The 20,866-nt window shown below is 45.6% G+C and overlaps 1 protein-coding gene and 1 long non-coding RNA gene across 3 annotated transcripts; one reads left to right on the top strand and one right to left on the bottom strand.

Annotated features, from left to right (window-relative positions):
* Window positions 1-215: 215 nt before the first annotated feature.
* SPAG5 (sperm associated antigen 5) lies at window positions 216-19,182 on the bottom strand. 2 transcript variants are annotated; one of them, XM_005888187.3, is made up of 24 exons: window positions 19,036-19,182; window positions 18,668-18,787; window positions 14,088-15,178; window positions 13,813-13,987; window positions 8,612-8,686; window positions 8,285-8,377; window positions 8,055-8,189; window positions 7,727-7,846; window positions 7,514-7,606; window positions 7,298-7,411; window positions 6,884-6,977; window positions 6,586-6,733; window positions 6,404-6,506; window positions 6,077-6,210; window positions 5,481-5,619; window positions 2,657-2,768; window positions 2,403-2,489; window positions 2,019-2,139; window positions 1,789-1,900; window positions 1,317-1,397; window positions 1,001-1,156; window positions 846-920; window positions 636-716; window positions 216-409 (listed from the first exon to the last, which is right to left on the bottom strand). In XM_005888187.3, the coding sequence occupies exons 1-24, from the start codon at window positions 19,084-19,086 to the stop codon at window positions 338-340; spliced, it is 3,582 nt and encodes a 1,193-aa protein (XP_005888249.2). In that variant the 5' UTR covers window positions 19,087-19,182; the 3' UTR covers window positions 216-337. The 2 variants fall into 2 exon arrangements, with proteins under 2 accessions (XP_005888249.2, XP_070244981.1); XM_070388880.1 differs by lacking the exon at window positions 7,298-7,411.
* A 102-nt stretch (window positions 19,183-19,284) lies between these two features.
* On the top strand, window positions 19,285-20,694 carry LOC138992138 (uncharacterized). The gene is made up of 3 exons (XR_011468041.1): window positions 19,285-19,582; window positions 19,917-20,032; window positions 20,506-20,694. It is a non-coding gene; the product is annotated as an uncharacterized lncRNA (long non-coding RNA).
* Window positions 20,695-20,866: the final 172 nt, after the last annotated feature.

The raw sequence follows: 20,866 nt of genomic DNA, 5'->3' as shown, positions 1-20,866 counted from the left end.
TGTCTGTTTCCCACCAGGCAGTGAGCCAGGGAACAAGTAGTCCAGTGCCCAGAGTATTTGGGGAAGCAAGAAAAGGAGTCAGGAGCTGGCTGTGGCTCTGGATGCGTTGGGAGGGGTGTATGGAGGTAGGGAGCCCAGGCAAAAGGACCAAGCTGCCTCCCCCTGAGCTCATCTACCCACCTCCCACCCAAGAAATAAGATTCAGTGAGCCTGAAGAAATACATTAAATATACTTTATTTTATAAACAGAGCTGGCTCTAAGCCAATTGGTCCTGATGTTGGGGTAAGGGACTGTTGCAGATAAAAAGGGGTGCAACAGACTCCAGCTTTCAGTTTCTTAGCTCAGAAATTGCAGCAATCCCTGTAGCTCCTTGCAGCCGTTCACGACATCTGGGATGGACAGCAGAGTCTGGGAAGAGATTCAGAAAAGGCAGCTCAGGGTCACAAGCCAGGAAGCACCAGGCCTAGGAAGCACCCTCTTAGAGGGGAGAAAATGGAAGCCACAGAGAAGGCCACAACAGTGAATCAGGGCCCAGCTCTCAGCACAGGCTGCGAATCAGAGCTATGCTCATCAGTACCCCTGGCCAGGCCTTATGCCAAGTACCTAAGGTGCATCAATGCCCTCCCGCCTTTACCTCGTAAATATGCTGAACAGTGTCATCTAATTTCTTTAACTCCTCATCAGAGCGTCGCAGATTCTCTTCCAGGATGTTTCTCTAAAAAACAAATAGGCTGCATAAGTTCTATCCTTAAAAGAATGACATAGCTTGTAGGGAAAGGTAGACATGGCAGGGAAATTGCTAGAGGAGATGGGAAACAGCCTGGAATGGCATGGAAATCCTTACGTGGCTCTGGAACTTGACCACGAGTTTTGCCTTCTCATTTTTCATCTCCAGGAACATCACTCTCAGTTTATCCACCTATAGATATGTTCAGATGAGTAGGGGCACAGCCTAAGGTTCCCACCAGTTGCCCAGCTCTTTGGTTAACTCTGAGTCACCTCTTGGGAGAGCCACACTTTCTCCTGGATCCAGTTCGTGTCCATGGGCTGACAGTCGGGGTTCTGCTGGCCTGCCAGGGTCTCTTGGAGCACCTTAGTCTCTGTCTCTGCACGCCGAAGGGAGCGGGTGAGCTGGGTCACCTCCTCCCTAAGCCTCTGGGGATGAGAATGGAGAGGTATCTAGTTGCGCTCAAAGGTCCTCTCCATCCTTACCCCATGTGGTGAGCAAGGGTAGACCAGGGGACCCGATTCCCACATCTGGGATCCTGGCTATAGTGACACAGAAGGCAGAGGCCAGGCGTCATGACAAACGTACTATGAGCTCGCCGCTCTTGTCTATCTGCTCCAGGATCTTCTCGTTTTGCTGCTGTATCACTTCCTGGAGTTCCTTTTCATTCTGTGAGAGAAAAGGAGGTGAGAAGGCAGTGGGAAAGCTGGCTTCTTTGCAGCCCTTGCCAAGAGATAAGATTTCATGCCTGACTCATGCTCAGCCCAGGTGATACCAATTACCAACACTCCAATTCTTCCTCTAGGGCTAGGTCAGGCCAGGCACATTTCCCTGTAGAGAGAGCTCTGCTAGAGTTCCTGACTTCTAGGTCAGCCTGGAAGATGGGTCAGCCTATAGCTGGTTCCCAATTATGTGAATTGTCTGACCCCAGGAAGGGCAAAACTAGGGCAATGGTTGGAAAATCCCCACCACCCAGATTCCTGGGGAGACAGCAGCTCCCCAGTGGGCCCGCACAGCTGCCCCAGTTCCTCATGGCTTCACTTCCAGGCCCCTCCTCCACCTTGTAGCGCAAGCACAAGGTCTGGTTCAGCTTCTCTATGTCCGCTTCCTTTGCCTTCTGGGCTTCCTGATGCTGTTCTTCCTGGGCCTGCAGCTGAGCCTGCAGATCGCATCTAAGGGAGGGAAGAATTCAGTATTATTCCTGCCCCCACCAGGGGCTGGCTGGGCCCTTGACATTAAGGGGCTGCTCACATGACCTGCCCTCTCTCACTAAGACTGCACTCCACTTACATCTTTTGCTGCAGAGTCCTGACAGCCTCTTCTTTAGACTCCTGCAGCAAGGAACACAGGCTCTGAAGTTCCAGAGTCTTAGTACCCATTTCTGCCAGGCTCTTCTCAATGCCTGGGGTTTCTGAAAGAGAAAGTACTAGATGAGAGGCAAAGCCCTTTAACTCTGGAAGGAAGAAGTACATAGCCATCACTTCTTCCACTCTTATCCATGTTCCCCACCCATAGGATTTGAAAATCCGGAACATTACCGATCCCCCAAAGGCAGAACTGAAATAAGCCCAAATAGAATCGAGGTTTTTAGAGCAAAGCACTTCTCACTGCTTTAGTCTTTATCATCACAACCAGATCTAGAAATGAGGCAGGATCCCTGGAGCCCATCCTAACCTGTAGGCTCAAGGGAAACTGTTGATGCTACTCTGGTGAAGGCACTCTTGTCACTTCCAAGCAAGGGCACAGGAGTAGATTCTGGGTCTGAAACAAAAACCAACCATGGCAGAGGGCCCCTCTGGTGACCCCGTCAAGGATCTGCCACCACAGAAACCAGGGAGAGACAGGGTCTGTTGACAGCATCTTCAACAGCTGAAGATACCAGGAGAAGGGTCCCAACTTTCCCACCCTTCAATTCCTGGGCCTTTAACCTTCATCTGCCTCTGCTGTCTGGGGACTTCCCAAGAAAGTGCTGTCACTGGGCGGAGGGTGTTCCTGGGAAAAAGCACTGGCTGTGCTTATCGGGAGGGTCTCTGGTTCAGCCTGAGGGCAAGGGAGAAAAAATGTCAGCTGCTTTTCAGGGTTAGTTGAGTTCTCTGAACATACACGTACTCACTAGCCATCTCCGTGGGAATGCTGTTCTATCTATCACCTCTCTTCTCTATCTTCAACTTTTCAATTAGTTCCTCTTCCTGAACTTAATTCTCTCTCACTAGAACAAGAATTTTTTTTAAAAAGCCTTCTTTTTACCTTAAGTACCCTTTTAGCTACTGCCTTTTCTCTTTCCCTTCAATTAAAAAAAAGGAAAGAAAAGCCTACATTTCTTGCCTAAAATTCCCACCATCTACGGAATCCCTGGGCCACTACACACAGGATTCTGCCCCACCATTCCACCATTATTGGAACACCAATGGCATCCTCGTTATTTCGTGCTCCAAGGGCACCGTTACTTTCAAATGCAGTGGACTCCTTTCAGATCTTTACCTGACCTATGTAATAACCAATGACCACGTTCTAGTAGATATTTCATTTTCTTAGCTTTTGTGACATGACTGCTTCACAGATAGGACTCATACCTTTCTGGCTATTTCTTCTCTCTGGGCAGAGGTCTGTCTTTAACTGTGGGCTCCTTTTGGTTCATACTTGATCCCCTTTACACTCTAATTCATTCCCCACATGGCTTCACCTCAGGAGCTCCACAGAAACATCCACTTCTACACTGATGATCCTTCAATCTGTCTCTTTACAATTGGACTTTTTCCCAATCTCCTGGTGCAAAGGTTCAACTGCCTGTGAAAAATCTACCAGTCTGCTCCATGGTTCACCTGAAATTTACTATGTATAAAGCTGAGCTAACCATTTTTCCTGTCCCACCCCACTTGTATTTAAGATCCTAGAGCAGGGGGGCAGCAAATTACAGCCTGTGGTTTAAATCTGGCCTGCCATCTGTCTTTGTAAATAAAGTTTTATTGAAACATTGCCACATCCATTTATTTACATACTCTCTATGGCTGCTTCTGAGCTACAAAGGCAGAGTTGAGTAGTTGAGACAGAGATCACATACCTCACAAAGCTGAAAATATTTATCATATTGCATATTACAGGAAAAGTCTGCCAACCTCAGTTCTAGAGAGTGTTGCCATCTTTCCAGCAAAAAAGATCATCAGTCACTCTTTCACCTTACTCCTATATCAAACTGGTCACCATATTCTATTACCTTCTGTTGTTATGTAATTGTTAAGTCATGTCTGACTCTTATGACCCCATAGACTGTAGCCCTCCAAGCTCCACTGTCCATGGGATTTCCCAAGTAAGAATACAGGAGTGGGTTGCCTATTTCCTTCTCCAGGGGATCTTCCCAACCCAAGGATCTAACCCACGTCTCCTGCATTGTAGGCAGATTCTTTACTGCTGAGCCACCAGAGAAGCCCTCTATTACCTTTACTTCCTTAATATGTATTGAATTAATTCAATCCATCCCCTCTTCCATATCCCTTCTATAATTGCCATTAGTTCAAGTCTTCAAAAATCTGGCCTCCTGCCTACTTCTCCAGCCTCTTCCCCTTGTCATCCCTGCCCCACATAGCTTCTATAATCCACTCATACAGGGCTACTTCCCAGGCCCCAAACTCGCCACATTCCATTATGAGCAGAGCCTTGGCCTTGTTCACCTGGTTAGTCCCAGCACCTGACCCAGGTCTTGTTACAGGGTAGACACTACAAAAAGTACCCCTAAATGCCTCTATGACTTCCATATGCTGTTCCCTCTGCCTGATGGGCCTTCCTGTATACCCACCCCTGCTCTACAAACTTATAACCTCAAGACTCTGCCCAAGAGTCACCTGCTCTGAGATGACATCCTAACTCTCCAAACTAAAGCTGATGCTCCTTTCTCTGTGGCCATTCAGACAACCTTCTATCACAATCACAAGTCAAAATGACAAATTTACATCTGTCTGTCTTCCCAAGACTAGATTTCTGTGCTTATCACATGCTGGGGAATGGCGTCAGCTCATAAGCAATTTGATTTCAGGATTCTGGCTCTGCCCTTAACTGTTGAATAAGCTAATTAACTCTGCAGTCTGAAAGATATCCACCATTTACTCTGCAGTGTGCACTGTGGGGAAGCCAAAGAAGCAATGCTAAACTTCTGCTTGCTATAAACACAGTCTAGCAGAAGAGACCAAACATCCAAGGAAAATTAATACAAGTGAAAAAGGAGAGTAAGCTCATGAGAAATATAGCAGGAGATCACTGAGTCCACTGATGTTTGGGAACATTTCAAAGAAGGTGAACCAGGGAGGATTTTAATAGGAAGGAAAAGTCATTTCCAGTTTCAAGATAGAGGAGAATGAACATGGTAACAGCCTGCATCCAGGTAAGAATGGAAATGAGATGTGTGTGTAGTGTGTAGGCAGTCTAGTGGGAGTAAAGAGTTCATAATAGGAAAGAAGGAGACAGACAACAGGCTGAAGATATCCTGTAGGCAACTGAAAGTCACTGAAGGTCACAGAGATGGAACAGTATTTTAGGAAGACTATTCTATACAATAAAGATACAACTGGAAAAAACCTCAGTAAACCAAGATTAGAGAGGAACTTCCTCAACTTGAATCCTTTTCAGCATCAGGGGGGAAGTTCTAGCTAATGCAGTAAGAAAGGGAATAAAAGGTTTACAGACAGGGAAGGAAGAAATAAAACTGTCTTTATTTGAAGATATGATCATAAAGGAAGAGAAGGAAACCCCATATCCTACCTTCTCCTTTAGTTTCGTCTGTAGGAAGAGGGTCAGGCTGTGGAGTTGCTCCGTCAGCACCCCCAGCTCTTGGGAATACTGGCGCATCTTCTCCAGGTCTTGCTGCCGTGTTTCCGCTACAATGCTGGCTAGTTTAACTCTGAAATAAGGAAGGATATAAGGAATTTTAGCATGGAAATAAAGAAGGGCTTCCCACATAGCTCAGCAGTAAAGAATCCTCCTGCAATGCAGGAGATGCAGGTTCAATCTCTGGGTCAGGAAATTCCCTGAAAAAGGACGTGGCAACCCACTCCAGTATTCTTGCCTGGGAAATCCCACGGACAGAGGAGCCTGGCGGACTACCATCCATGGGGTCAGAAAGAGTCAGACACAACTTAGCAACTAAACAACAATAAGAAAGGAACAGAGAAGATGGCCAAACACCAGGTGACCTTCTCCAAACACCTCCCCAAACCGCCCCCACAGAACTGCATTCAAAGCGAGAAACAAGAGGCTCTCGGACCCTGGTATGATTCCCTTCTTGGAGACTTCCACTTCCAGAAGCAGGCCTGGGAAAGAAGTCCTCAGGGAGAAGCACCGAGAGGTAGAGATCTTACTTCAGGTTCTCCACGGTGTCCTTGAGGCCCTCACACTGCATGCTGCGCTCCCGGAGCACTTCCAGCGTGGTTTTCAACTGACACTCAACCTGGCCCAGCTCCAGGTGAGCAACCTGATTCTCCTGTTCAGCAAACTGGGGAGACAGGAGAAAGAAGGAAGGCAAGGAGCGAGGGGGGGCAGGGCGGGGAAATGCATCCAAGTGGGACACTTTATAGAGTCCTGGGATCAGAGGCTTCTTCCAGTCCACAGTCTCAAACCCCACATCGGTACCATCAGGGATGAGTCACACTCCTGCCAGCCCCCCTGCCCCAGGCCACCTTACTTACCTCCAGGGTCTCCTTCAGGTCCTGCACCTCCTTGGCCAGGACCGCCTGTTGCTGCTGCAGCTTTGCCTGCACGTGTTTTAGCGCCATTTCTTCCTTTTGCCATCTGCCAGAGACCTTATGTGAGATTCCACTGGTCCCCTGTTCCGGGTGCTTACTGCCACCACAGCCCAAGAGGAACTCACTGAGCAGTCTGCTCCTCACTGTTCTGGGTGAGCCGGCAGAGCAACTCGTCCTTCATGGCCAGGTCCTGGGTACAATGGGCATGCTGACTCTGTAGCACTTTTAGCTGACTCTCTGTGCTGGCCAGAATCTGCAGCTGAGCCTGGAGATCTAGGCCAAAAGGATCCTAATGACAACATGTGGTCAGCAGGCCCAAACCTCCCCACACCTCTGCTCCAAAACAAGTGCTCTAGAGCAGCTATTGCTCCGCTGCCACACCCCAAGCCTCAGTAGGGTACAACTGCTTGCACCCATGCACACCTGCTGCCAGGCGACTGTTTTCCAACTCCAGTCGTTCTAATTGGCTTTTGCAGTCCTCTAAATGGGAAGAGACTTGTTCCAGCTCCCTGGAAACCTAGGAGAAAAAGATAGTTTTCTTCCCACAGTTCCTCCTGAATCAGGAGTCCCAAGACTTAGTCCAGTTTCTCTTTCCAGACAGGACAGCCAATCTCTCCTTGTTCACTGCAGCAAATAAGTCTAATCCTCAGGAAAAAGCAGAAACAGGAGAAAAGCTGATGAAGAAGGTGTGGAAGGCCACCTAACACCAAAGGGACTGGCTGGTCTCCAAAGCCACAGATGAAAAGAAGATAGGTCTAGGGGAAAAGGCTCATCAGAAAGGCCTTTTGTGGAGAAGGAGGAGGAAACCAGGCCTAAGCAGTCCCCTCTCCTGTGTACCTGCTGCTTTTCCTCAATTGCAGCATCACGTTCCTGCAGGGTTTGCCGGCTCTTGGCTGTAAATTTCTCCGTGAGTTGTCGAAACCGGCTCAGCAGAGCTGTCCATGTTACATACTACCGGGGGAGGCAAATAGGTCAAGAGAGCATGCTTGAAAAAAGACTTCTAACAGGGCTGGCTGTGAGCAGAGGAGCAGTATAATGCCCGCCGATACTCACATCCAGTTGCATTGCTATCCAGTCCTGTTGCAAGGCTGAAGTAAGACTCGCTGTCTGCTGAGCCAACTCTTCTTGCTCAGTGTGAAGCCCTACCTACATGAGAAGGATTGCCAATGGAGGTGCCCCTTCCCATTGGATACTGGGAAGCATGGGTACATGACCCCCTCCCAGTGTGTCAACGTGGATCCCAGGAAAGAAGATGCCCTCAATTACCAGTTGGGTCTGGGTCTCCTTCAAAAGGCCTCTGAATTTCCCCATGGATGCCAGGTCCTGTTGCAGTTGGCTGATGCGCTGGCTGGCGTGTGCACAGAAGACCTCTAGCACTGTCTCTGCCTGTTTAAATAAGAGGCTGTGAGGACATCGTGCACCGAAGGAAACAGCACAGAAAACCGTAACTACCCGTCACACCAGTAGCTGAGTTCATTACTCCCCAAGGGCAGGCAGTTCTCAGGCCACCCATCTGTGACTAGTCAATTTGTATTCCTGCAGGAACCTTAGGAAGAGACCTCCCTCATCCAGGAATCAAAGCCTGACACCTTACCACATCCTTGCCTCTGAGGGCCAGTTCCTCTCTGTGCTTTGCCTCCTCCCTTTCTGCTTTGAGGCTCTGAAGCCTGGCCTTCAGTTTCTTCAACACATCAAAACAGCAGGACACCAAGGTTTCTGCACGCCGAGTCTATAAGATAAGAATCAGATACTGTGTCTGGTTTCTTTCTTTGGCTGAATTTCAGTCCCACCAGAGGTCTCTGCCTCCATCTTCATGCTGCTTACCTCCTGACTCAGAGCAGTCTTATCTTCATCTAAGTGCAGCAAAGACAGGTGAAGCAAGGATATCAGCTCTCTAGAGAGGAGCACCCATGATTGCTGTACAGGGAGAAGAGGTTAGGCTAGATCAAATAAAGTCATTAAGCAGGAAGTAAGCAGGGACACTGGAGGAAAGCCACTGACCCCAATTTCAAGCTCCCAATAAGGAAGAGATGTCCTTAACAAAAGGAAACCTCTCTTCACTCCCACGTTTGAGTACCATCATCTGCTCACCACTCCATTCTTGATCTTCACAGGAGACCCAGCAATGGTCTAAGGTCAGTCAACACTTACCATGACATTCCTGGCTTGCTGCAGAGCCTGTCCAACCTCCTGGCTCTCCTGAAGATGCTGAGGTTTCTTACTCATCTAGCCGGAGAAACAGGGTTGTTCCTTTTGCAGAAACAGTATGCAGTGCCAGCACCTTGTTCCCCCTCCCACCCACTGATATACAGGAGCCCTTCCTATTAAAAGCAGGAGCAAAGCTCACGGCTTGATGAAGCCAAGCTAGAAAAAATCCAGAGGTAGGTTAAAAGCAAAATTACTTTTTTAATTAAAAGTAATCTAAAAATTACTTTTAAAAATATTTTTGGGGGCTTCCCTGGTGGCTCAGTGGTAATGAATCCACCTGCCAATGCAGGAGACATGGGTTTGATCCCCGATCCGGGAAGATCCCACTTGCCACAGAGCAACTAAGCTCCTGTGCCACAACTATTGAACCTGTGCTCTGGAGCCTGGGGGCTGAAACTACTGAGCCCGTGTGTCACAACTACTGAGCCCTCATGCCTAGAGCCTGTGCTCTGTAACAAGAGAAGCCACCGCAGTGAAAGGCCCACGCACCACAACCTGAGAGCAGCCCCCACTTGCTGCAACTGGAGAAAGCCTGTGTAGCAATGAAGACTCAGCCCAGCCGAAACTGAATAAATAAAATTTAAAATAACTTTCTTCTGATTATGTGTTTACTATAAAATTTTAGAAATGGAAAAGTGAACAGAATGGGAAAAGATTCATTATTAGTTTTACCACTGAGAGCCGTGATTCTCAACCAACAGCACAGCATTCACCCCAAGAGATTTCAATATACGTCCACAGCAGATTTCCTTGCTATAGGGATTTGCTATAACCGATGAGTCTACTACCTCCCTCAGGGGTCAGGGTGAAAAAAGTTGGAGACTACGGATTTAGAAGGAAATTACCGTATTCAGTAAATTCTAAGATGACTATCTTTTTACTTTTTAACACCAGTGACATTGGTATGCTTTTAAAATTGATAGTATCTTAGATTTGATGAAAGACAGTAATGCTTAAGAAAAAACACAATTGGTTTTGAGATTGAGATATATAAATAAAATTGGGGTCCTGCTTTTCCTGGGATTTCTTTGGAGGGAATGATGCTGAAGCTGAAACTCCAGTACTTTGGCCACCTCATGCGAAGAGTTGACTCATTGGAAAAGACTCTGATGCTGGCAGGGATTGGGGGCAGGAGGAGAAGGGGACGACAGAGGATGAGATGGCTGGATGGCATCACTGACTCGATGGACGTGAGTCTCAGTGAACTCCAAGAGTTGGTGATGGACAGGGAGGCCTGGCGTGCTGCGATTCATGGGGTCGCAAAGAGTTGGACACAACTGAGCGACTAAACTGAACTGAATGTCATTTAGCTCTGAGTTTATGTTCACTCTCCTCATTGAGAGCCTGAGACTAGGATATATGCTTTAGGAAGACCTATCAAAGTGGAGTATCACTCATTTTTAACTTCTGCTGATATTTTACTTCATGTTAAAACCTCTGAGAGGTGAAACATGATTTCCTTTTACCAAGAACTTACATTAAACTTATTTTTCCATGCTATTAAAAACTCTTCAGGGGACCTCCCTGGCAGTCCAGTGGCTAGGAGTGTTTTCACTGCAGGGAGTACGGTTTTGATCCCTGGTCGGGGAACTAACATCCTGCATGCAGTAAGGCATGGCAAAAAACAAACAAACAAACAAAAACTCCTCATGAACATATTTTTAAATAACTGTAGATTATCTACATTTTATGATGTACCATTATTTTCTTTTTCATGTTTTTAAAGTTATCTGTATGTGGAATTTTTCCCCCCTTAGGATATACACCTAGAAGTGGAGTTGCTGCTGCTGCTGCTGCTAAGTCACTTCAGTCGTGTCCGACTCTTAGCGACCCCATAGATGGCAGCCTACCAGGCCCCGCCCTCCCTGGGATTCTCCAGGGAAGAACACTGGAGTGGGTTGCCATTTCCTCCTCCAATGCATTAAAGTGAAAAGTGAAAGTGAAGTCGCTCAGTCGTGTCCGACTCTTAGCGACCCCATAGACTGCAGCCTACCAGGCTCCTCCGTCCATGGGATTTTCCAGGCAAGAGTACTGGAGTGGGGTGCCATTGCCTTCTCCCAAGTGGAGTTACTGGGTCAAAAAGTTTGAACTGCTTTAAGCAGTTTAAACTGCCCTTAGAAAGGCTGAACCCATTTAAAGGCATAATGTTCAAACAAGAGGATAAAAAATGTTTAATAATAACGTTAAATATAACTTTTAAGACATTAAAAAAAAGGTTCAACCAATTCATGCCTTACTGATGATGGGGCAATATTTACCACCACTATCTATTTTATTCTTTGCTATTTCGTCAGAAGAAAATAGCATTTCATGTGCAATTTGCATTTATCTGATCATCAAAAATGGTAACCTTCTCAAATATTTACCATTTTAATTTTCTTAGTCTCTAAGGTCTGTTCACTATCTTAGAGCAGATGAAAATTGTGGTGTGCTATGTGAAGTAGATAACTGTGATCTCAAAGGCAGCAGAGCCATAGAAAAACTTCAAAGTTCCAAGAGAAAAGTGGGAAGCCTTCATTACCACTGCAAGACATACATCGCCTAGGGAAAAGCCTAGTGCTGGAGCAGCAGTGCTGAGTCACGACGCTGCAGCAGTCTGGATGTAAGGAGGCAGATCTCCTGGCATCCATCACTCCCGGCCCCAGCAAAGCAGGCCTCCCTCCTACTGTGTTTTACAGTAAGGACATGGAGTCCCTCACTGAGCCCTGGAACAGGGCATGCATACTGCTTAGGGCTGGGCAGTCAGGCCAGTGATGAGATTTGCGTCAATGAGGCAGCCAAGCGCAAAGACATGAAACTGTTGTGGGGAATGGCTGAAGGTACTGTCATTTCCTCTCTTTGGTTCTGCTTCAGTGGTATCTCAAAGGATTTGGCAAGGTACAGATGGTCAACTTGGGGTCGGGGAGAACAAGGTCAAGGACCAGAGGAAAGGATACAAAAATAAGAAAACACAGGAGAGAAATTGAGCAGCTGGAAGAATGATGAGCCGTGGTTTCCAGGATTTTGGCAAAAGGTAAAGTCATTATTTGAGGATATTTTCAACCCAGAGAAGACTTTTGTTTGTTTGTTTTTTGCCCAGCTGAGTGGCTCGTGGGATCTCAGTTCTCCAACCAGGGATTGAACCCCGGCCTTCGGCAGTGAGAGCATAGAGTCCTAACTGCTGGACTGCCAGGGAATTTCTGAGACCATCTCTTCTTAGCAGCAGCCCCTATTATCTCAACAGCCATAACACGGAGGGTCTCAGTTTCTTCCCTGACACATTCCCTTACATCCTCAACCTATGCTGTCACAGCAAGAATCCTCTAGGACAATGGTCTTTAACTGTCATCCTCTGATATCTCCTACAATAATTTTGAAAGATGGAGTAGTCTGATGTTTAAATTGTTCAAAGGCTGTAATTTCCACCATCTTATAAATGTTGACAGTTTGAAATAAAACTGTTACATCACCCCCAAATATACCCAATGGTATAAATATTACAAATACCATGATTTATTATCTGTTTGATATTTTAAAAAAATATACACACAACCACTTTAACAGTCAGAAATTTTATATCATCCTTTTTTCTCCTTAAACCTCAGTTTTTACTCCTCTCAGAATTTTATCCTAATGTAATATATTTTTACACTTTAAATCAAGATCTCTGCAACAACAACAAAAGTTCACCTAAATTGAGATAAATTTAAAACATTTTCTAATTGCTCTGACCATAAGACTTTACGTGAAAAAACTCTTGGATGGACAAATATTTTCATCAGTTGTCTATGAATCACTATTATAATTAAAATCATACACATACCTAGTAAAATTTTACTGGAGATCATTCATTGATACTAATGAAATGGATAAACCAGTCCTCTCCTTACCAGTTCATGTGTCTGTGGATTATTATAATTCCTACAGTAAGACATAGTTCAACAACGATTCCATGTTTGATGAAAGTGAAAGAGGAGAGTGAAAAAGTTGCCTTAAACCTCAACATTAAGAAAACTAAGATCATGGCATCCGGTCCCATCACTTCACGGCAAACAGATGGGCAAACAATGGAAACAGTGACAGACTTTATTTTTAGGGTTCCAAAATCACTGCACATGGTGACTACAGCCATGAAATTAAAAGATGTTACTTCTCGGAAGTAAAGTTATGACCAACCTAGACAGCATATTGAAAAGCAGAGACATTACTTTGCCAACAAAGGTCCGTCTAGTCAAGGCTATGGTTTTTCCAGTAGTCATATATGGATGTGAGAGTTGGACTATAAAGAAAGCTGAGCACAGAAGAATTGATGCTTATGAACTGTGGTGCTGGAGAAGACTCTTCAGAGTCCCTTGGGCTGCAAGGAGATCCAACCAGTCCAACCTAAAGGAGATCAGTCCTGGGTGTTCATTGGAAGGACTGATGTTGAAGCTGAAACTCCAATACTTTGGCCACCCGATGCAAAGAGTTGACTCATTTGAAAAGACCCGATGCTGGGAAAGATTGAAGGTAGGGGGAGAAGGGGACGGGATGAGATGGTTGGAAGGCATTACCAACTCAATGGACATGAGTGTGGGTAAACTCCGGGAATTGGTGATGGACAGGGAGGCCTGGCATGCTGCAGTCCATGGGGTCACAAAGAGAAGGACACAGCTGAGCGACTGAACTGAACTGAACTGATGCCTATTTTCCATTCTTACAGGTACAAGATTCATGTGAGGGAATTCCCTGGCTTTCCAGTGGTTATGACTCCAGGCTCCCAGTGCAGGGGGTATGGGTTCAAACCCTGGTCAGGGGAATAAGATTCTTCATGTTGCATGGCATGGCCAAAAAAAAAAAAAAATCTGGCAACAGTGCATTTGGAAGATGAAGATCTAGAAAACAATTCCTTTAAAACGTCCCTTGCTGTTGATGTATGGCAGAAACCAAAGCAATATTGTAAAGCAATTAATATAGATGATTAAAAAATTTTTTTTTCAATTAAATTAAAACAAAACAAAACAAAACACCTTCCTTGCTTATATTCCCTGGAAAATCTTGATGCATCCCAGGGGTATAGTGTGTACCCACAGCTCTAAGGGATCTTCCAGACCCTCAGCTTTCATACTCACTTTAAGGAAGAGGGCCCATTGAGATCCTCCACGCTTCAGGAGGAACTATCTTACCTCGTTGGGAAGGGTGTCAGTCTGTGTGCTGCTGTCCCGGACTTCGGGGTGAGGGCCGCTCTGCTGACTCTTCCAGTCCCGCAGCTGGCGGGAGAGAACCTCCAGGATGACAAGAGAATTCAGCAGGTTATCTTCCAGGTCATGCCGAGACAAGGCAGTCAGATCTGGAGAACGGCTGTGGTAGGAAAAGAACATGGGAAGAAGAGAGGGAGAGGGATGGGAGTGATGGATCCAGGCAAATGAAGCCCCGGAGCACAAAGACACAGGACACTTACCCCCACAGGAGGTGCTCTGTCTCAGAGGCACTGTCCTTGGTGCCCACCAGGCCTGTCTGGGATGTGTTTGTACTCCTTTCCTGTTGTGCTGGGGGAGTAAACCAAGTCCCCACCGAGCAAGCAGAGAAAGGGGTAGTGCCGATTGCAGCATTCTGAAATGCAGAGGGAAGGGATAAGCTCTGGCGGAGATTTTCTAGCATGACTGAGGTATTGACACCTTTTTCCAGCCAGGCCAGGGGTGACATCCAAGGCCCTACATCAGAGCCAGGAATGCCACTGGCATCTTTTCCTGCTGGCCCAGGAACCACCTGTGATTCCATTTCTCCAGGATTTGGGCTTGGGCATGTGGATGGAATATCGTCTGTATTTGACACAAGTGCTTGATGTCCCAATTCAGCCTCCTCAGGGAGTGTGGGAAAGCTCATTTTCCTCTCCTCTATAGCTCTGTGCTCTAAAATATCCCCTTCTGGGTCCACATGACTGACAGGGCAATCTGCCGCTAAGGCAGTTGAAGGGGAAAGCCAGAGCAGGGAGGAAGGCAACAAGGCATTACTTTCCGAAGGAACTAAGTCCTCAGGCTCAGCCTCAGTGCTCCTGTCCTTCAGGCTTTCCTTGGAGCAATGTAACTGCTGCTCAGAACAGGGATTTGGTGGGGACTCCAAGAGCTGGGATGGAGGATCCTGAAATGCAGGTATCTCAGGCATACCAGGAACAGTTTCTGAAAAGCTGTCTTCCATACAGAAGTCTACCCCCTTTCTCAGCAGATCTCCTAGCCTCAGAGGCTCATCTAGAGAGAAGTTGTTTCCCTCTGCCATCGAATCTAGACGGTCCGCAAGTGTAATGTCTTGCTGCTGCCTCCCTGGAGAAGGTACAAGGACCATGGTTTTAACCACATTGTTGTCCCGTGGGTCTACTCCTTTCTCACAGGTTTTGGGAGTAGAGTTGGTTTGGGGAATCAGATTTAGGGGCTGCTCATCTGATTCTTGTTGATAAGCTTCTAGCCACTTTGAGGGATGGCCGAACTGTTCTGAAGGGGAGTCTGTCTTCTTAGCATTGACAAAATCTGGCAGAGATGAGTTGTTGCTGCCTTCCTGCCAAAGAAAACAAAAGCAGTTGACTAAGACAGTCAATTCTAGTTCACAATATACAATTATGGGCTCAGGATATTGTCTGAACTCAGAAAAGGAAGAGTTCTTATTACCTTTGCCTAGGTAAGAACTTGGCTAAGCCTTGCTGCTTACTAAAGAGACCCAGTAGAAAAGTTGGGAAGACGTTCTGGGTCCTTCCAAGTGAACCAGGTTATAGTATAAACAAGGCTAAGATATTCTGTCCATGTCATATGGAAATGGTAGCTTGAAAATGACCCTCCTCTTCTCCAATCCTAACTCCAACCTAATTCTAGGGTAGGAGGAATCCCTGGCTCAAGTTCTAGAGTTGGTGTAAGATTTTCTTCTTTTTGGAACAGATGAGAAATTCGGGACTAGAGTTAGAGAGCCCTTGGCCCACAGAGATCCATGTATTCTTGGGAGAAAAGGCAACATTAACCTATGCTAGTGACCTAGTCTCCCTGGTTGCAAGCGCTGAGGTTTTCCTGAACACATGAGTTGAAGCCATTCAACTCTTGGGATCTGAAGAGCTCTAGCCTTTGTAGTAGGGGAGAATGAATGGCCGAAAGACTTCTTCCTGGTGCACTGATAAGGGACTGCTGCTGCTAAGCCGCTTCAGTCGTGTCCAACTCTGTGCAACCCCATAGACAGCAGCCCACCAGGCTCCCCCGTCCCTGGGATTCTCCAGGCAAGAACACTGGAGTGGGTTGCCATTTCCTTTTCCAATGCATGAAAGTGGAAAGTGAAAGTGAAGTCGCTCAGTCGTGTCCGACCCTCAGTGACCCCACGGACTGCAGCCTTCCAGGCTCCTCCGTCCATGGGATTTTCCAGGCAAGAGTACTGGAGGGGGGTGCCATTGCCTTCTCCAGATGACAACCTCTCAATTGGCGGTTCACAGGAATAGAGACCATTGAACTTTATACCACTTGCAGGACTGCTGGTTTTGAGATTCAATGAACAACAATAGGAAAATATGAATATACTTATGTGGATCTAGTAGCCAGAAAAAGGACAAATTCTGAGATAGTTAAGAAAGGTAGACCCTACACAGCTGATGGAAGAAAGAGATGACAATTTGCACCCCAAAAAATTTATGAATATATAAGAAAATCTGAGTACAACTCACACACACAAAGACTTCCTGGAAATAATAAATGTTACCTGTATTTATTTATATTTAAATTATTTTTTTGTTTTGTTTTGGCTGCATGGCATGTGAGATATTAGTTTCCTTACCAAGGATCAAACTCGTACCCCCTGCAGTGGAAGCGCAGCGTCCTAACCACTGGATCGCCAGGGAATTCCCATGGAAATAATAAATATTACTTTTAAAGAAAAAACTTCAGTAATATGAATTGAAAGAGGATGATCAGGGTTAAGAAAGGAATTGCTGGCCAGAACAATCAAGTGGAAGAAAACCTTTAAAGATACAAAGAAGTGTAAATCTGAGGGAAAAGCTAAGAGAATTGGAAGATAAATCTAGTAAACCTAACATGTGAATAAAAGAATCTCCAGGAGAAAAGAGAACACCCATAGGTCTGGCACTGATTAAGAAGTATTAGAAGAAAATTTCTCTAAGGTAAAGAAAGATTTGAGTTTGCATATTAAAATAGCTCACCAAGCTCTAAGCAGGATTGATCAAGGAAATGAAAAAATTTCTAAACTACCAGAACAACAAGATATTTTAGAAGCTTTAGATATAGAGACTAATTATTTATTTAAAAAAAAAAAAAGAAAGAGTCAGACTTATATGAAATTTCTAATTTACATCAGTGGATGAAACGTAAGATTGACCTAAAAAGGGCTTCTGATATTCTAGCAGTGTCCTTGGGTATTGGTTACAATGATGTGTGCTTTACACAAACTTGTTAGGCTCCATGTTTTATGCCCTTTCAAGTATTTTATTGCAAATTTTTAAGTTTTTATTTCAAAGTGCTTAAGAAAAAAAGTAGAAAATAAAGGGATGGCAAAAAGATATCAGGCAAAAACAAAGCGAGCAGAGGCAGCAATATCAGTATCAGACAAGGTAGAATGTAAAGTTATAGCACTTCTGTGACAAGACAAAATTAAAGTTATATGATGAAAAAAAAAAAAATCAGTCTGCATTACATAGCCCAAAAGCTAAATATACAAACCACTTTTAGAAATGTAAAAATGCACCTTAAAGCATTTGCTATGTTTATTAAGTTCCTATTTATTCCTTAAGGAGTAGACATTTGCAAATCATATATCAGAAAAGGGGTTAATATCCAGAATAGACAAAGGACTCCTACAACTCAACAACAAAAATAATCCAATTTAAAAATGGGTAAAGAACTTGAATAGATATTTCTCCAAAGAAAATATATGAATGACAACTAAGCATATGAAAGTGTGTTAGTCACTCAGTCGTGTCCTACTCTTTAAGACCCCATAGACTGGTAGCCTGCCAGGCTCCTCTGTCCATGGGATTCTCCAGGCAACAATACTGGAATGGGTTGCCATTTCCTTCTCCAAGCATATTAAGAGATGCTCAAAAACTTCCAGAAATGTCCAGGACCAGATCATTTCACAGGTTGAATTTTACCAATCCTTCAAAGAAAACATAATACCCATTTGTCTCAAGCTCCTCCAAAAAATTTAAAAGAACACTTCCTAACCCATTTTACAAGGCCAAAATTACACTGATACCAAATCTGAACAAGGATAACACAAAACTCAACAGATCTGGCAGACTGAAAAATGGGCAAGGACAGGGTAATTAACTATCTGCTTATGAAATAACAGAATGTGACATTCTTTGAATAGTAAATATGCTTTTTTTTTCATATGTTCACGGAACACTCACAAAAAATTCACCCTATACTTGGCTAAAAAGACAACAGATTACAGTCCGATCATAATGTAAGAAAATAAATTTAAAAGGTGACACAAAATGGTTTTTAAGCACTTGGAAATCAAGAATCCCTCCTAGATAGCCCCAGGATTAAAGATAAAAATCAAAAAACAGTTATAAACTAGCTAAAAAGCATGACAAAGGATGACTATAATATAATAAGAACACTTAGAAAACAATGAAAAAGAGATAACAACCCAATAGAAAAATAAGCAAATAATATAAATAAGCGTTTGACTACCTCTCGGAACGGATGGATATTGGCTCATTCTTGCAGCTGACTGACTTCTCCATAAGTGAGCCCTTATTAAGAGGAGACCACTAATCAAAGTGATAGTATTTCTGAGACGTTTGGTAAAGACTGAAAGGGGGAGGAGGTGATAAAAACTAACACCTAAATAGAGATGTGGGCTCTCAGTAGACTTCCTTTAACGACCCTAGGGCACCTCTCTGTTGGCCTGAATAGATGTAAATGGATGTCGTCTAGGCAGAAAACTTCATTATCGTTATTAATTACGTTCCAGCCCTGGCCCTCTGTTCCTCTGAGCTCTCGGCCTCGGCAAAGAGCCCAGTCGAGAGACTGGCCAGGCGAATCTCACCTGCAGCCCCAGTTTGCATGGTGATGGGGTCGGCGAGTGTGGGGGCCCTTTTCCAGAGTTGGTGGGGGCGTCGGGCTGCAAGGCAAGTTCTCGAAGAGGAGTTCTCATAGCTGCTTTTCCCTAAGAAAGAAGAGAGCATGAAAGTAAGCCTGGGCTCTGCCAACCGGCCCTAAGAAGCTCTCCTCCCTCAAGCTCCGGAGCAATAAACAAGAGTAGGCTCCAACCCCAATGCTCCGAACATCAGGACCGGAAAACTCCACACGCCCCACGCCTCAGGCTCGACTCTTGCTTTCCAAAACGCTCGGCACAGCCAGAGACCCCCGAAACCCCGGTCTAGGTCTCTCGCTCCATGAGGCCCTTCGGCTCACCGGCTGGGGCGAAGGCGACAGGCTAAGATTGAGTTTTTTCATCCGCCACATCTTCAACACAGAACACGGGATAAACACCTCCCACACGTAAGAGACGACGCCATGCCTACCCGCCGCCTTTATTTGAACCTGCTTCCCGCTTCCCGATTGGCTGCGAAGCCTCAGTGCGTCAGGCGGGCGCGTCCGCTCCGGACTGGGGCCCGGCGGGCAAGGGCGGGGCTTGGATTGGCCCCTCCCGGCCATGCCCACCGTGGGCGCGCGCGCGCGCGCGTGTGCCCTGCGATCTGATCCCCAGCGTCAACCCTCGATGCGGGCGGTGGGAGAGGGGCGCTCAACGCCCAAGGCCAGTCTTTCGGCCTCACCTCCGAGAGCGTAATGGGTAGCTGGACGGTCGAGGAATCCATCCCTCTAGTTTCGAGAAGGCCACTCTCACTCTCAGTCAAAAAAGTTGTCCCCGTGGCCTGGCCTTAGAAGTCTCTCGCTCAGGTTTCCCACAGTTACTTTAGCCGTGACCAGCAGGAGCCGGCCGAGGGGTCTAGAAGGGAAGGTAAGTGGAGTGGTTTTGTTTTTTCACTTAGGTTGCTTGGTCCGCGAACAGGTCTTGCGTCCGTGATGGCCTCAAACAGCCTGCGCTGTCATTTAACCTCTCCAGAATTTCTGGTGTTTTCTTAGGACTTACCTCAGAGCCCGCAACAAGTTTACTTAAACAGTCATAGCTCACAAGTATCTGGACATTTATTAAGGCACCTGGCACTCTTCCAGATGCCTTTTATATCTCCTTTAATCCTTAAAAGAACTATGAAATAGGTGCTGTAAATATTCCCGTTTTACAGACATAGGAACTGAGTCACACGTAATGTCTTTTGTTCAATGCCCCTCAGGTAGTGGCAGGGTACAGACTGCCACCCACACTACCAACTATATTCTATTGTCTCTTGAGACCCGTGTGTGAAACTAGCTACTGGAAGTGGGATTGATTTTGGAAAACAGCCTAAAGGTAAGTATTTGGAGTTATAGTTTATTATGAAGTATGTTCGTTTCAACACTCACAGGCACCTTATTGACACTCTGAAGTCATAATGAATTTGGAAAAGGCAATAACCCAAGGAGGAAAAATCATAATGTTACAAACTTCAGGGCTCTCAGGGGATGGGCTCTTCTGTATTATCCAGTAGTAGAGCCACTAGCCATGTGGCTACTGAGCACTTCATGTGGCTACTGAGCACTTCAAATGTGGCGAGTCCAAACTGAGACTGTAGGAGTAAAACACAAACTGGATTTTGAGGACTTTGTATGAAAAAAAAGAGAAGAAAACCTTATTTTAAGGTGTTGATTACATGTTGTGAAAGTCGCTCAGTTGTGTCTGACTCTCTGCGACCCTCATGGACTATACAGTCCATGGAATTCCCCAGGCCTTCTCCAGGGGATCTTCCCAATCCAGGGATCGAACCCAGGCCTTCTGCATTGCAGGCGGATTCTTTACCAGCTGAGCCACAAGGGAAGCCCAAGAATACTGGAGTGGGTAGCCTATCCCTTCCCCAGCGGATCTTCCCAACCCAAGAATTGAACTGGGAGGACAGCAGGCGGATTCTTTACCAACTGAGCTATGTTGAGATATTTTTAGATATATTGGGTTAAATAAAATGCAGTACCACAGACCGATGGCTTAAACAACAGAAATTTATTTTTTCACAATACTGGAGCCTAGAAGTGGGATCAAGGTGTCAGCAGGGTTGGCTTCTTCTGAGGCCTCTTACTGAGATATTTGTTGGTGGATCAAGTCACCAGGTCTCCTAAATTCCAGTCTAATACTCTTTACTATTTTAGAAGC

Source organism: Bos mutus, chromosome 19 (genome assembly GCF_027580195.1).
Source record: "Bos mutus isolate GX-2022 chromosome 19, NWIPB_WYAK_1.1, whole genome shotgun sequence".
NCBI lineage: Eukaryota > Metazoa > Chordata > Mammalia > Artiodactyla > Bovidae > Bos > Bos mutus.
Note: the sequence above shows the minus strand (reverse complement) of the source record. Positions and strands in the feature narration are given on the sequence as shown.

Coding starts and splice junctions, on each gene's coding strand:
- SPAG5 (XM_005888187.3), bottom strand. CDS start 19,086: ATGTGGCGGATGAAAAAACTCAATCTTAGCCTGTCGCCTTCGCCCCAG. Junction 2,490..2,656: donor GACAGCAGAGGCAGATGAAG/GTTAAAGGCCCA, acceptor TTTTTGTTTCAG/ACCCAGAATCTACTCCTGTG. Junction 717..845: donor TGGTCAAGTTCCAGAGCCAC/GTAAGGATTTCC, acceptor TTTGTTTTTTAG/AGAAACATCCTGGAAGAGAA.